At 44.6% G+C, this 17,050-nt stretch overlaps 1 protein-coding gene across 2 annotated transcripts in view; it reads left to right on the top strand.

The window, feature by feature from the left end:
* Ap1s3 (adaptor related protein complex 1 subunit sigma 3) overlaps positions 1–17,050 on the top strand; it is a 59,381-nt gene that overhangs the window by 26,208 nt on the left and 16,123 nt on the right. For both annotated transcript variants that reach the window (XM_032901444.1, XM_032901443.1), the window contains exons 2-3: positions 14,100–14,278; positions 15,573–15,681. In XM_032901444.1, coding sequence (XP_032757335.1) covers positions 14,100–14,278; positions 15,573–15,681 — 288 coding nt within the window. The remainder of the gene's footprint in view (positions 1–14,099; positions 14,279–15,572; positions 15,682–17,050) is intronic.

The following is a 17,050-nucleotide window of genomic DNA, read 5'->3' as shown; positions in this document are numbered from 1 at the left end:
TATGTCAGTCTGGTAGATAATAAGTATTTGCTAAGTTGAATGGAATCCATTGATTTAATCCAGGAATGAGGTTAATTTGCTTTTATGATATTGACTTATAACAACCTAGAAAACAATGACATATATATATATATATTAATTATTATTATTATCATTTTTTATCGAGACAGTTTTTTCTGTGTAGCCCTCGTGTGTAGGTATTTGCCCTGTAGACCAGGCTGGCCTAGAACTCAAGCAATCCACCTGCCTCTGCTTCCTGAGTCCTGGGATCTACCAGTGCCCAGGGATGATTTTTAAAACAGAAAAAAAAGTTGTAAAATTCAAAGTGAGAGACAGACTTTGATTATTAATCTGCTGGGCTGCTGTAGCCAAGAAGCATGAGCTAGGTGACACAAGCAACAGAAATACTGACTCGTGTTGCAGAATGGGGAGAAGGAATGGTCAGTGAGGGTTCGATCCTTCTGGGAACTGAGCCGAACCGTGCTGTGCTCTTGGCCCAGGTCTTTGTGGTTTGCCAGCAGCCTTCTGTATTGTCACAGTCTCTGCCTGGGTTCAAAATGTTTGAACTTCTGAGTCCACCAGTCCAGTCATACTGGGTGCTGATAGTCCACACTCTTATCAGTTTGACTTCATTGTAACCTACTTTTCTTAGCAGCAAATTTGTTTCCATATAAGATAAAATTCTGAGGTTCTCTAGTTTAGAACATCAACGTGAATTGTTAGGTGACATAATTCCATTCACCACAGGCTTCTTGTCCTGTCTCTTGGTATGACTCCCTCCCTCCCTTTCTTCTTTTATTTCCTTGTTGGCTGATGGCTTTTACTTTATGAACACTGTGGAGCTTTACTGTAGTAAAAAGATTTCTAAAAACATTCATTTTATGCATGTGGGCACACTTAGCTGTCTTCAGACACACTAGAAAGGACTATCAGATACCATTACAGATGGTTGTGAGCCACCATGTAGTTGCTGGGAATTGAACTCAGGACCTCAGGAAGAGCAGTCAGTGGCTCCTAACCGATGAGCCCTCTCTCCAGCCCCAGAGCTCACACTGGCCTCTGAAGTGCTAGGATCACAGGTATCTGCTCCTGTGCTTAGCCAACTGACTGACGACTGACTGACTGACTGACTGTCTGTGTATCAATCATCTACTCTATCTTTTGTGTGTGTGTGTGTATGTGTGTGTGTGTGTGTGTGTGTGTCTGTGTGTGTCTGTGTGTGTATCTGTGTGTGTGTGTGTGTGTGTGTGTGTGTGTGTGTGTGTGTGTGGTAGTGGTATGATTTTGAATCTACGCATTGGTGAAAGGGCTACCTATCCTAACCTACTTTCCTCTTTCCGTTGTTCCTCCCTTTCAATAAATGTTATTGTGCCATATAGGTGGATGATTAACACTCTCATGAGAAAATTTCTTTGTGAAGAGAACTTTAAAGTTTTACACGAATGACCATTAGGTTATTCTTGGTAGGTATTCTTTCAATTTGCCTATTACTCATAGCTGACGCATATTAATGACCTCTGTGTCATCACCCCCCCCATAACCCCCGCCCCCCCATGCCTCTTCTTCTATTTTCAGTCTTTTTTCCTCCGCAAGCTTAATTTGCCTCCTCCTCTGAGCATTCCTCATGTTCTAAGCACACAGCTCTGCCACCAGATGGTGTGCAAGGACCGGGAAAGCTCAGCACACGCTAGCCGGTGTGGTTGCCTTTCGACATCTTCAAGACAAAGGGGGAAGGGGCTAAAAAAGTGAGACTCCAAGATTCTATACGTTCGTGTGCATTTGTTTTCTTTTTACATTAAAACAGAACCTTGGCTTACAATCTTGAGGAAATAATCTAGCAGGTTTGTTGAATAAGTATTAACTGGTATTAACTTGGTTTCAGAACTGATTGGACAGTAATATTCGGTTGAGAGGTGGAAGCGGGATCCAAGAGCCAGAGAAGCACACCTTCAAACGAGCAGCATTAAAATCACAAAAGCAAGGTCTTTTGATCTGAAAGAAGCTATATTGTAGCAGTGAGAACCTTCAGCCAGCACTTAAAAAATGTTTATGTGTATGTGTATGTGTATGTGTATGTGTATGTGTATGTGTATGTGTATGTGTATGTGTATGTGTGGGGTGTTTGTGTGCTCTGCATGCCTGTGGATATCAGAGGACAACCTCTGGTATCAGGTCTCACTTCCCACGATGTTTGACACAAGGTCTCTCGTTTGCCACTCTGTAGGTCAGGCTAGTTGGTTGGTAAATTCTGTATTTGCCTCTAGTCTTATATTAGGGGGTACTACCATGTCCGACATTACATGGGCTATGGGGATTTGAACTCAGGTCCTCATGCTGGCACAGCAAGTGCTTTACCATCTGAGCTATCTCGCCTGCCGTCAGTCATCATTTTTATTCAGTATGCTAAAGTGAGACCCACAGGCAAAGACAGCTCAGAGACTGTGTTCCCCCACAATGTGTTTTATTTAGCACAATGTGTCTTTTTGTTTTGACTGCAATTAGTTACCAACATTAAAACAGTTCTCTAATTGTCTAGATGTCAGGTTTCTTGAAGATTTGGCAGTAGTAAGCGGCACACTTTTCTTGGTAACATTGTGATTGTTGCTCCTGAAAAGGTTGGCTCTCTTTTCTGAGGCTTGTGATTTAGAGCTGACTACTGTGTTTCCCCTTCTGTTTTATGACACTGAACCTTCGCTCACATTTGATACAGTATAGCCTCTGCCCAGCCCCTGGAAAGTATTTGAACACGTGACTTACTCTCCTATTTCATAGACGATGACCAGGGTTGGTGTTGGGGGCTGGGACTCCCCTGCGTGCCTCACCTGTTGTCGTCCAGCTCCTTCTAACCCACTGTTAGTGAGGGAGAGTAAATGATTCACAAGGGGTGCAGTTCCAGGAAAGAATCGGCTGAAAAAATATAAGGTACGACCCAGAAACAACTGCTCTTACAGATAAAAGATATGAGAAACAGAGAAACACACCCCAGAGAAGCAAACCGAAGGGAACAGTTGACGCCTTGTAGGGAACCGGGAGAAAATGACAGAATTCATAGTCAGAAGGCCGCTGATCAACAGGCTAAAGAGAAACGGAGCTCAGAATGAGGGATCTGCAGGCTGGTAGACTTTCTAGTTAAGCCTTGGAGAGGCGACTCAAAGATGAGGCGGTGGAAGGCATGAGGCAGCACGTCAGCTACATCGCCGGCTACGTCGTCATCTACGTCATCGGCGGCGGCGTCGGCTACGTCGTCGTCGGCTACGTCGGTGGTGTGTTCTGACCCAAAGGATCAGCACAGTAGCTCTCTGGGTACCCGAGGAAGTGGTGACAGAGTTTCTCTCTCTCCCTTTCTGTGTAGACAACAGAAGTTTGCGTTTCACAGTTCTTCAGGCCAGAGGGTCAGATCAAAGGCAGGGTGGGTATCTATTTACTTGGCTTCAGATATTACCTCACCACAGTTTGCCCTCACATGGCCTTTCCTCTGGGCACACGTGTTGGAGTGGAGAAGCTAGGCCAAAGACAGTTCTAGTGTCTCTTCCTCTGCTCATAAAGACACCAGTCATAACCCATCACAACACTCTGTTGGCTTCATTTAACTTAATCATTCCCTTAAACACCCTGTATCCAAGTATAGCACACTGGGGGTTAGGGCTTCAATATACGAGGGGTACTTTACATCAGAACATGGAAACCTTAGTGAACAAAACCATGGCATAGTGATGGAGATCTGGAAGAGGGAAGAAGAGACTATTCTTGTTCACCACAGGGAAGGGAAATCAGGGGCCAACTCCTAGGTGAGTTATCAGACATGGGAAGCCTGTGTTGAATTTGCTCTGCGTGTGTCTCTGCACTTAGCGGCTGACACGTACACATCCTCTAATCTTCTCAGCATCATTAATTGTATAGTTCAGGAGACCAAGGGCCATACAATTCAGGGAGTTTTCTTCATTTACTTAACCTCGTACACTGCAGAATCAAGATCAGATGCGAACTCTCAAGGTACGAATTCGAAATGTCTTTTCATTGAGTAAGCCACCTGCTTTCTTTGCCTGCTGCCCCACCCTGGCCAAGGATGTGGCCTTGCCTGTTGATAAATGCCCAGCCTGACCTGAGCCCAAGTTAGGCTGGCTGTTTGATAAGTGCCTGAACCAACTCTGGTTTAGCCTGTTCATAAGTACATAGCATATCTTGGGCCAAACCAGGAAACGCAGTTGAGTCACGCAATCTTGCTTGGGTGGCATGTAATAAATCTACAGGAACTAAAACACTGAATTGTGGGATGCAGCACGTTTATTCCAGAAGCCAAATGAGTGAGGAGCCTGGCAGGTTGTCAATAAACTTCCACTTTATGGATGTATCTGAATGGCGCCCGGGAAGCCAGTCTGGTGAATCTGATTTGCACCCAGAGCATGCTGGTAAAATCTCTAATAAGGACAGGCCATGTGAGGCATATCAAATGACTCTTAGGGGAGGGCAAGGTGGCTGGAGCCATTTGATCAAACTGACAGTGCCATGCTGTCGAAGACACATGCAAAGATGACGTCGTGATAGACATGACTCTCAGATTGGACAGAAGGACGTGGGATTGTTGTTCAAGGGCTCACTCCTGCATGTGATGCAAACTTGAAGCCTGTGCTGACTGTTGATAAATGCCTAGCTTGACCTGACCCAAGTTTTGTGTGTTAACTGTGACACAAGCTGGAATTATCACAGAGGAAAGGAGCCTCCCTTGAGGAAATGCCTCTATGAGCTCAATTAGTGATCAAGGAGGTGCCCATTGTGGGTGGTGCCATTCCTGCACTGGTAGTCTTGGGTTCTATAAGAAAGCAGACTGAGCAAGCCAGGGGAAGCAAGCCAGTAAGCAGCACCCCTCCATGCTTCTGCACCCAAGTTCCTGCACCCTGCCTCCAAGTTCCTACTCTGTGTGAGTTCCTGTCCTGACTTCCTTTGGTGATGAACAGCAATGTGGAAGTGTAAGCAGAATAAACCCTTTCCTCCCCAACTTGATTCTTTTGTTTTGTGCAGGAATAGAAACTCTAAGACAAAGCCCAAGAGTGTTAAGTACCCCGGCTAGTTCTGTGTGCATCTTTTACGACTGATCTAGCAGGAAGAGGATGGCCAGATCCATGGGTTTGCAGAAACTCTTACACTTCCCACCACCGAACTGTCACCCCAGTCCTGGCAAGGTATAGGGAGAGCGGGCAAACACCTGTGAGTTGACTTCATTGCACCTGGAGAAAATTCATCCCAGTCATGGGCTTATGATTTATAGGGGAGCAGGTGCAGGAAAAGAGAAAGAAGGAAAGAAAGGAAGGAAAACAAAAACAAACAGAAAAACCAGAAAACCACCACCCAAACCATACTGTCCTCAGAGAAAACCCAAAGTGATATTATTTTTAAGGAGTTTTACATTATTATCATCATCATTATCCTTACTAATGTGAGAGAGAGGTGTTGTGCTTGTGAGAGTGAGTGTGTGTGTGTGTGTGTGTGTGTGTGTGTGTGTGTGTGTGTGTGTGCCACTGCATGTGTGTAGAGGTCAGAGCTTTTGGGAGTTGCTTCTCTCCTTCCCCCTTGTTGGGGCGATGGCTCTCATTCTGCCCTGATGTGTCCTTCAGGGTAACTGACTTCCATGCCTCCCAGTGATACTGTCCCTCCTGCCTACTCATCTGGGGTACCTCGTGAAGGTCCGTGTCATCACATCTGGCTTTTTGACCTAGTTTCTGAAGACGGACTTTACCTGTCAAGTCATTGTGCTGGACCATAAAGGAAGTTTCAGCCGTGAATATGTACACAGGCCTAGCTGCTGTTTCTCATCTTCCTGTCTGGCCTTCCCCAGTTTGCTAAATATGCCCCACAGGTCACGTTTCTGTCTCCTTTCCATATTTCAAAGATTGGTTGAAATCTCTGGGCTGCTATTATCCCCCCATTTGTCTTTTCGTCTTTGGGTCTTAAGACATTTCTGAAACTTCCGCTACTGGCATTTTAGTGGCATATTGGGAGGGAGAGGCAATAAAAGTCGGTGGCGAATTCAGTGTTGGCCCCGGAGTTTCTTTGGATTTCTTTTCACCATTATAAACTCCCCAAGGCACGGGGTACGATGTCCATCTGTGTGCTTAGTTTCACACACCATAGGCACTGGTAAACACTGGCCAAATGAATTAATGATCTGTGCTGACAGGTCCGTCTGAAACACAATTACTTTAGTTATTGATGGGATTACTTCCCTGGAGACTGTCTCCAGTTAGTCTGGAAATGAGGGCTGGCTGCCAGGTGGAGGGCTTTTGAACTGACACCTGGGGATGAAGGATGGAATTTTTTTTTTCTCCAGGTTGCTTGCTTTTTTTAGTTTGTCGGTATTAAGAAAGAGAATTGAGCATCTTTCTTCATTCAAAGGAAGTAGCTGTGCTTTCACAGGGAACCATGGCTATCTGTCTATATTCCCCTTCTTGGAGTGCAGTGGTTTGAGCGAGGCAAGTCTCACCCAAACAGCTGCTTCCAACACACTGAGAAAAAAATTATATATATGTATATTTTTATACACACACACACACACACACACAGACACACACACACACACTCCTGGTACTCAATAGTCTCTAAGAGTTAAATATTAGCAGTAAGTGAAAATTGCTTTTCTGTTAATCTTTCCTTACTGTCAGCCTCGTGTTTAAACAGTTGTGTTGCTTCTGCACTGCATGAATGACCTCACCAAAGCACTTGGTGTCCCCATCTGCCCCCTCCTGGTTCGATACCATTCCTCATTCTTTGGCTCTTTTTTAAAGCCACAGCTAACAGCAAGAAGTTCACTTCTGTCACGACTCACACAAGCATATGCAGCTGGGACGAGGATCTTATACTTACCCTTGCCGAGACACAACACTCTGTTTCGCTAAACCGTGGCGATGGGAATGCGCCCGTTCAGTTTGTTTCACAACCTACTGCACTGTCGCCTGCTGTTGTAGAAACACTGCTTTTATGAATGTCAGACATATCTCCTCACTTCTTCTCCAGCTTCACGTCGTTGCTACGATTCCATAGCATTGGCTTGAAATGGAAAGGAATGAGTATTAGGGGTCTCTCCTGCTAATAAGGCAATAATGATGGGTTTTGTAGACCCCTCTTCCCCGCACACGCACACCTTAGCTGGTGTCTTTTTCTTATTCATGTCCAGCTTACATCTTAGCCATGTGGCTAAGAGACATTCAATCTTGTTACACAGTTCTCTCTTTTAAAACATACATTATTATCCAGCACTTTTAGCTCCAGAGCACAGGTGAGCAGGCTGTACGAAGGCATCCTCCAGTAGACACAGCCTCCCTCGTTATCAATGTTCTGTGCCAAATGGCACACCTGTTACAATCGATGAACTTCGTTGATTCTTTCGACTTCTTATTGAGTCTTTGTGAGTTTCACATCGTGCACCCCAGTCCCACTCATCTTCCTTGCATCCTTCCTCCGCCCTTGCAATCTCCTCCCCCCAAATAAACAAACAAACAAAAAAACATAAACAAAGCAAAGCACAGAAAACATCTCATCGTGGAAGCTGTTGTACGTTCACACCCTGTCCCACACTATACCCCTCTGTCCACACATCTTCACTTGGCGAACGTTCACTGCATTGAGTCATTGATCTGGTGCGAGGTCTCTGGCTTCTGCCACACCATCAATATTGGATCCTCACTGGGATTCTTCCCAGTTATCCTTCTGTTGCCCTGCGTCCTGGAGGTCCTGCAGCTTTTGATCAGTAGGACCGGCCCTTTCATGCACTCCAACAGCACAGATGTTGTAGATTCTGAGGTGGACCAACTCAAAGCCCTGGATCTGGGCTTGGGTCGTAGCTGAGCTGATCAGCCCTCTGGCACGCTTTTATCTGCATCACCAGGGTGACTGCCCCAGCTAGACCACCCGGTGCCACCACGCTTGCTTTTATGCCCTCAGGGCCAACTCACCGGGACCCACTCCACCCGAGCCAGTCCCACTGTGTTGGCCAGGCAAGATACAGGACCTGCTCTCCCGAGTGAGTGCTGCAGCTGGTGAGGACAGGACTGAACTTCCAGTTCTCATGACCTTGGAGCCAGCTCAAGGTGATGGGGCCTCTCACCTATGCCCCCTGTTGATATTTAATTGTGACATAAATCCACAGTTTATAGTAAGGTCTATGTTGGGGTTGGGCATTGTATCCATTTTCACAAATATATAATGACAGGTTTCTTCAATAATGATACCATACCAAGCATTTTCACTATCCCAAAAGATCATATCTGCTTCTCCCGCCCTCTGTGCACTGGCAGCAACTCAGCACTGTGGCGCGCTGCTCTGCGTGGGGTGCCGTGCTGGGAGGCAGAGAGAGAACCTCAGTATTCACTCTGTGTTAGGCTTTGGATAGAATGCTAACTGCTTTCTGCTGAACCCACTAAGAAATTTTATTACACATAAACTCAATGGAGTACAGAGAGGAAAATAACATTTATAATTCTGCTGTTCCAAGACAACCACTGTTAATAGTTTAGTATGTTTCCATTGGGTAATTTCTTTGCAAGTATAATCGATCTACCTTTGGCTATAACAGTACATATCCAACTTCATGTTTTTGTAGTTTATCAACAGAATTATTATTGGTTAATAAGTATCATCCAAGACTATCTATTTTTAGACATTAAGGTATTTTTTCCAGTTCTGTGTGTGTTAGTACTGTGAGCATCTAATTCTGAACACCTATCTCTTATTTTTCACTTGCTTTTTGCTTTTCTAAGAGAGGCTAGCCTGAAACTCTTGATCCTCCTGTTTCTGCCACTTGAGAGCTGGGATTGAAGGCATACATCCTGCCCAGTTTCATTTACTCTCATTTTAAAGCACATTTTAAAGGTAGAACTTTTAAAAGTGGACTCACGGGGCTTTGACACTGCTGTGTCACTTTCACTGAAGGTCGGGGATTTTCTCAAATGGACGCTATGTTTTTAAGGAAGAGAAAGGTATGTTTATCCAGCATCTGTATGTACAGAGTTCCAGAAGACAGGCCATGTAGGAAGGATGGGGCGGACTTCCTAGGAGGTAAGAAAAGATTGAAAGTCAAGGACTAAGGGACACGTGTTCCTCAGCAATGAAGGAAGCATACTGGGTTAGAGCTGGGTATGTGGATATGGGAGGAGCTGAGACAACCCTCAGACTGGTCTTTCTCTTTTTCTCCAGGTTTAGGAAGTGAGGCTAGAAGCAGGAACTATGAAGGACATGGGGATGAATTGGAATGACTGACATGGAAAATGGAAGGAGGGAGGGACATTTGAAAGTCCTTTACATTAGGAAGTACCCAGATAGTTTCCAAGCACCACTGGGGACTCATGGGTTAGCTGATTATCCAATCATGGTAGTACCAATCTAAGAAGTCCTTTCTGGTTTTATTTAGGGGTAGCTGACATCTCCAAATAGAAGGAAGATAGGAACGGGTGGGCTGATCTGGGCTGGGAATTTGCAGCATTGTTATAAAGGTAGGTCAGAGGAACGGTGCTGCTTAAATGATAAGCCATGTGACCTGGGTCAACAGGATAGAGGCCTGTCTGGTTGTTTGACTAGGAGGAACATGTTCTGAGCATTGATCTTGTGGCCCGCATCCTGAAATCTGGATAGACTCTGTTCATGACATAGAGATGTCCAGGACAGGGGAAGCCCTGGCTGCCTTTTGTCTTAGAAGCTGGTCATGGGTCCAGTTTATGAATGGAAGTTAAGAGTTGGTAACATTGCAACCATGAAGAACTAGATACATAGTGAACTTAGAAGTAAGATGACAGCCCTGGTTCAAAATCACAGAACAGATAGATTGGCATAGTCTGCTTTGTGTTTCCCTCAAAGCCTGGGTAGCACTTTGTCCCTGCATGCAGATCTGTCACAGGAAAAAAACCAAAACTATCCAAGCTCTGGGGTTGCCCAATAGGGTCGAGTGTTACTCTAGTAGACGCTAGTAGGACAGGGAATTAATCTGACAATTCATCTTTGCATTTGAGAGACTATCTGTGCCCAAACTAGACTCCTAAAATGGGCCAATAAAGTGGCCCCTCTTGAGAAGAGGTGACAGTTCTGGATTATGAAGGGATAACCCAGGCTAAGTATTGGGTCACATATACACCCCTGATCACTCTTTATTGTATTTTATGTAGTGAGAGTGTTACTAGTCTCTCTTTTTTCTTTCGTCCCAGTGACACTGGTGGTGGTATGGTTAGGTCTTGCTTTCTGAAGTCAGCTGAAGTTTCTTTTGGGCATCAAGTCCAGGTTGACTCTACAAATCCTGAAAAAAAGGAAACCCTTCATTTGTCTTTTAATTTTTCGTTTTAATTTTTTGTTTTAAATCTTGGGTCAAGATAATGCTAATACAAGACTCTATTTGATTAACCTCTTGAAATGAATTAGCCAAATGTGCCCTGAATGACTGCATCAATAAATTAAATAAAATTAGTGTAGGAAGCAGTAAGCTTGCAAAATCACTACAATTCATGCTGCTAGCTTGCCCAACCTCTGAGGTTAAATCGAAGGAGGAAACTGGTTCCCTCACACAAATCACAGAACTTGCCAGGAATGAGCCTTCTAGCCATGACTTACGCATTGCAGCTAGGCATGCACTGTGGGTCGACCTGAATCGATCCATTGTTTCTTTTGAACAGAGAACATAGTTTTGTATTTCACATGAACTCTCTGTGTGTGTACATGTTCTTGTTCTTTTCATCCTTTTCACTTTGAATTCATCGATGGATTTTTTTTAAAATACTCCCTGTTCATTGTTCTGGATTATCGATCCATGTTAGCGTCGACGATTCATTCTGAGATATTTATTCAACAAGGAAAAGGTGAAAGGGGAGACATCCCTCCAATAGTTACAGCCTTGTAGAGAACTCAGAGCTAACCTGGGTTGACAGTAACACTTAGTCTATGGAAAATCCCAAGGGGCTGTCTAGAGTAAGAGTTATGAGACCAGTCACTAGATAAGGAATGGACGGTAAGCCCAGAGTGTTTCTTTGGAAGGAAATGGCCGAGGGAAACCTGCAGGGCTGTCTTAACTATGTGAGCATGAACAGTTAGTTATTACTCTAAGGTAGGGGCCAGTCTTTGTGTGTGCTCTGGGATAAAATCAGGAGAAACTGTTTATGTTGAAGCAGAAGAGATTTAGGTTAGAGGGGAAGGAAATAGTAATTTCTCATAGGCAATGGGAGCAAACACCCTCTGAATTTGTAGATTTAATCTCTCGAGCAGACAGAAGTACGACCCCTTGGTAGACTTTGGATTGAACAGTGTCATCTGGTGGTAATCCCCAACTGATCCTTGTTCTTCACATCCTGAGTTGTGGGCCGTCTTTGAATAAATACATAGATAAATAAATAAATTTATTATTTTACATTTCAGAGACATCCGATTTTCTGCTGTTAGAATGGTATTCTACATTGTCTCTGTCGCTATGAGAAAACATTCTAATCAAAGCCAACTTTAGGGAGGAAGGAGTTTGTTCTACCTTACATTTCCAGTACATAACTCATCATTGAGGGGATGTCCGGGCAGGAATACATGGCAGGAAGCATAGAGGAATGCTGCTCACCAGTTCATTCGTTCGCTCATCTAGCTTTCTTATACACCACAGGCCCACCTTTCTAGGAATGGTGCCACCCACAGTAGACTGGGCTCTCCTCAATCATCAGTCAAGACAATTTCAGACATGGCCATAGGCCAGTCTGACTGAGACGACTCTTTAAATGAGGTTCCCTCCTCCCAGTTGACACTTGGTTGTGTTAATAATAAAAACTAACCAGGATGGGAGGCAAACGTACAATTCCTGGGAAAGGCTAACGGGGTCCATTTCTGAGTTACTGATCTAACAGAAAATAGTGTTTAAGGCAATGCAGTGTTCTCTTCCATTTCAGAGAATGACTTTCAGAACTTGGTTCTCTCCTTCTACCGTGTGAGTCCTGAGGCTAGAACCCAGATGGCTGGGGTTGTGGGAAGTGCTGGTGCTCACTGAGCCATCTCCCTGACCCTCACAACGAGTGCTCGAAGAACATCCCGGTTTACTGAGCAGGAGTTTTAAGTTGTGTTCATGGTGTGTGAAGTCTGCTCTTCAGACCAGGAGCTTGTTGTCACTTAAAAAACAAAGCAAAGCAAAACTACATTTGCTTTACTTAAAAAGAAAGAAAGAAGGAAAGAAAGCGAAAAGAAAAACAAAGGTGCACAAACCTGGTGGCCGTTACCCAAGTCCCATCCCTGAAACCCGTGTACAGGTAGGAGGGAGTCAACTCCATAGAGTTGTTTGTCTGACATAAGCATGCTTTGGGAGTCACCAACCGCCTCCCGACACACACACACACACACACACACACACACACACACACACACACACACACACACACACTCACATTCACATTCACAAACAGATGTTCACACACAGAGGGACAAAGAGAAAGAGACGCACACACGCCAATAATAGGTAAAATTAATTACAAAAAGAAGCCCACAAATTCTGTAGGTTAGAGAAAGTTCTAGAGGAAGATCCTGGTGTCCATTGAGTTCAGATGTCACCGCCTAGTGAGCTGTTAGGTCTGTGCCATGTCATTAGAGGAGAAACCTCTTCAGTAGAAAGAGCAGACTGTTGGTTTGTTGTGTTTTATTTTTTAACTGTCATTGTTCTTGGTTTGGATGGAGCGTATGCATTAATAAAAGTAGTAATAATGCATTTTACTTATAATTTATTTTTAGATTTATTAGTTTTATTTTATATGTAAGTGTCTTTTGCCTGCATGTATGTATGTGCATCACATGAATGCCCGATGCCCTCAGAAGTTCAGAAGAGGGAACTGCATTCCTGGAACCAGAGTTATAGATGGTTGTGAGCCACCGTGTGGGTGCTTGGAAACCACACCCAGGTCTTCTGCAAGAGGAACAAGTGCTCCTAATCACTGGACCATCTCTCCAGCTCCACGTTTCTCTTATTGTTTAATTGATAAACAATAAATAAATTAATCATGACTTTATTTCTTATCTTCTAATATGATAGGCTGGGAAAATGTGATCTTTGGTAAAATAAAAGATGAGGCTACTGGACAGTCTTTGTAAATGAGGTCTACCCTTTTCTTAAGGTACTGAACTTAGATTGTCATCCTTCACTTAAAGTTTTTAAAAATGAGGCTGGAGAGATGGCTCAGTGGTTAAGAACACTGGCTGCACTTCCAGAGGTCCTGAGTTCAATTCCCAGGAACCACATGGTGGCTCACAACCATCTGTAATGGGATCTGGTGCCCTCTTCTGGCATGTAAGTGTACATGCAGGCAGAATGCTGTATACATAATAAATAAATAAATCTTAAAATTTACAGAAATACCTGGTAACAAAATGAGGTGACTTCCTAGTGTAGCCAACTCACCGTCTAAATCGTTACCCATCTTCCATGCTGAGGAGGCAGCCCTGGCCTGAGCTAGGAAATGCCAGGGTCAGCCCATGCGCGCACCGGTGCGCGCACACAGCTGGTGGAGCTGTCATGCGTAGGCCTGGTCCTTTTGTTCTTTCTTGCTCTTTCCCTTGCTTTCTCCTCCTCCTCTTCCTCCTTTTTTTTTTAATTTTTTAATTTTTTTAAATCACTTCCCTTTCCACTGTCCTCTCCCCATTCCTGTGCTTTCCCAGTTGCGATACAGACCATGGTGGATGGCTGTAACTCTAAAGTAAATCCTTCCACCATTCAAAACATTTTCTTTGTTTGCTTTACTTGCCAAGGACAAATTTGCATCAGAGAGCCCCACTAATTCCTTTGACAGGTTTTTGATCCTTAAGGAACTTAGAACCCTTGAGAGGAATGAAACATTTTTTTTCCAGCATGGTCTTCTTGAACAGGGGTAAGGATTGTGTGTGATGGTTCATGTTTGGCCCCCTGGTGGGTAAATGTAACTTATCAGATGGGATCATTCTCAGGCCAGCTAATATCCTCGCTTTATACATTCCTGGCCCCACCCAGCCCCGGAACACCCCGCTCTGTGCAGTGACATGCTTGAATGAGACGGGGGCTTCCCGGAACGCCCCGCTCCGTGCAGTGACGTGCTTGAATGAGACGGGGGCTTCTCTTTGCCTTCTTGTTCCAGATACATTTCATCTTGCTCTTCAGTCGACAAGGGAAGCTGCGGCTGCAGAAATGGTACACCACGCTCCCTGACAAAGAGAGGAAGAAGATCACCCGGGAGATCATCCAGACCGTCCTCTCTCGTGGACACAGGACCAGCAGTTTCATTGACTGGAAGGAGCTGAAACTTGTTTATAAAAGGTGTGAGGACCAAACTTCTCATGATCGCTTTGCCGTCTTTTAGTTCCAAATGTTTTTAGATCACAATGCCAAGCTCAGTGCTTTCTGAAATCTTTCATGGGTAGAGTCTAAATATTTGTAACAAAGAGTGATTGCTGGTGAGGCTCTCCCATAGGCACGTGTCAGTTTCCAAGTGTTCGCTGGATTCCGAACGCTTAAGCTGTGTGCTGAATTTGCACGCAGGTGGTGCTGGGTAACTTTTTTTTTTTTTTTTTTTTGTGAGCACCTGTTGCATTCGCAGCCTCCTTTCAACGGCTGTAGATACAGTAGCAAGTGAATGAGACAGATTATGTTCAGATCCTCAAGAAGCACATTTTTAAAGCAAACCACAGTTACAAATGCTATGGGAAAATGCAAGTAAATGTGGTAGAGAAATGAGAACCATTTCCAGTGGATTGCTCATACTATAATTGTTCCTATTCGCAGATGGGTAAACTGAGGACGCACAGTGTAAGTAATTACTACCTCATCCCAGTAGATGAGTGATAATCAGTAGAGCCAGGCTCAGTCCAGCCCTTTCTTCCTTTAGTGCCTAGATTTGCTTTGATGGCACCTGTTTGAAGTGTCCGAGTGAGGAATCCTAATTTGAGAAATCTGAGGCTTGAGAGGTAAAGCCAGCTTTTCCATGAAGACTGAGGAAATGGATGCCTAAGTTAGGACATGGACAGTGCCAGTCTGACCCCCATGTCCTACATCAAACTACAGTTTCCAGAATGGGAAACGAGCACTGGAAATATGGAGGGTGTTTTAAAAACCAGTCTGGGATGGACTGGTATTTAATGGAGTCCGCTACCAAGGAGTGCTTTGGCAAAGCAGCCTCTAGAGCTTCTGTGGCTGAGGGTGAGAGACATAGCGTGAGTCACTGTGTGAAGCCACATATGGGAGCATGGGCCCCCAAGAGCATCGCTGAGGGATTGTATGTTAGAGACAATTTACAAACTGGAGAGGAGCTTACGCAAACACCCTGATCACCATGCTGAAGGACCATGCCTCTGATTGCAGCTCTTCAAGGTAAAGTTCTGTTGAGAGCGCCTGTTGACGCCATTAACAGACGTCATCTAGGTGCTGCAGCATTTTTTATATACTCTGGTTTCTATTTGAGGAGTGTAGTGTGTGCCATGAGCAATGATTTTTACCCTTGTATGGGGAGAATCTCGAGAGAGCAGGAGGACGCACGCCCCTAGGGGAAACCCACTTTGGCTTGTTTATTGTCTCGTTCAATTTTGCTTTTCCTTATTGTTTTTTTCTTTTCAAGGTATGCTAGTTTATATTTTTGCTGTGCAATAGAAAACCAAGACAATGAGCTCTTGACACTAGAGATTGTTCATCGTTATGTGGAGTTGCTGGATAAGTACTTTGGAAATGTAAGTGTCCTCCTGGCCCGTTAGCATCCGTCTGGGTTCTCGCTTTTGCTCATCTCCTGTATCCCTTTTCTCTCTCTCAAGTCTAAACCATCAATCGCATTGTACTGAGGATGGCACCACCTCACCTTGGTTCAGAATCACAGGTTCCTCCCTACCTGTGTGTCTTAGTATACGAACCACTCCAAAAGAGGTGGGTGTCTTTACCTTCACGTCGAAAAGACCTTGTTTCAGGGACCTTGAATTTAATTGTGAATGCTCTCTGGTCCCTTATTCCTTATTGGCTTTGCCATTTCTTTTCTGTTTGATGTTTTGCTCCTTCTCTGGCATTGTTTAAAGTTATAATGTTATTAGTACACGAGGAACAATAACAACAACCAATAACAACAACCCAAACAGACAAACATGCCTGATCCTGTCACTTTGCTTTTCCAAAACCCCATTTGCATTTGTTTCAGTAACAGATGCAGCGGTCTCTCACAGCTGCTCCCGTTTTCAGACTCATTCAGTCCGTGCCAGCTTGCAGCAGGGCCCCATCTCACTACTTCAAGGGGGTCTTGAAGTTACCACTGATTCCTCTACACCACCATGCACCACTCATGGTTCTTAAGTCTTATCTCTGCGGCAGAGGACGTTTAGTCATCCTTTAAATCCCACCCCACCCGCCCTGGCATTGCTTTTGGGAGGCCCCACCTTGATTTTCTTCTCCTAACTCCGACCCCTCATTCCTCCTCCTCATTTTCTAAACGCTGTGCCTCTTTTTCCACCTGCCTAGTGTGTCCTCAGATTCTTTCTCTAAGAATCTATTGCCAAGTGATGCTTCTTTGCTTACACGGTGATGCCCTTCACTGACCTGCTGTGGCTCAGTGCTGTGCCTGCCCTGCGTCTGCTGGATGGAGTTTGCGATTTCCCAGAATCCTTCAACACAAAGGATAGGGTTCTTTTACCTTTCTCTGCCCATTACTAGGACTTTCCTGACACCTCAATTTAAACTTAGAGCTCATCTCCTTCGTCTCCTTCTCATTAGCTGTCTTAGGGTTTCCATTGCTGTAACAAAACACCGTGACGTAAAAACGAATTGAAGAGGAAAGGGTTTACTAGGCTTCCATGTACATATTACTGTTCATTATTGAAGGAAGCCGGGACAGGAACTCACACAGGAGGCAGGAACTGATGCTCCTGGTTTCTTGGCCGACTTTCTTATACAACCCAGGACTACCAGCCCAAGGATAGCACCACTCACCGTGGGCTGGGCCCTTCCCCATTGATCACTAATTGAAAATAAATGCCCTACAACTGGATCTCACGGAAGCATTTCCTCAACCGAGGCTTCTTCCTCTCTGATGACCCTATCTTGTGTCAAGCTGACCCA

This window comes from Rattus rattus, chromosome 4 (assembly GCF_011064425.1).
Source record: "Rattus rattus isolate New Zealand chromosome 4, Rrattus_CSIRO_v1, whole genome shotgun sequence".
NCBI lineage: Eukaryota > Metazoa > Chordata > Mammalia > Rodentia > Muridae > Rattus > Rattus rattus.
The sequence above is the reverse complement of the archived record's forward strand: the minus strand, read 5'-3'. Positions and strand labels throughout refer to the sequence as shown.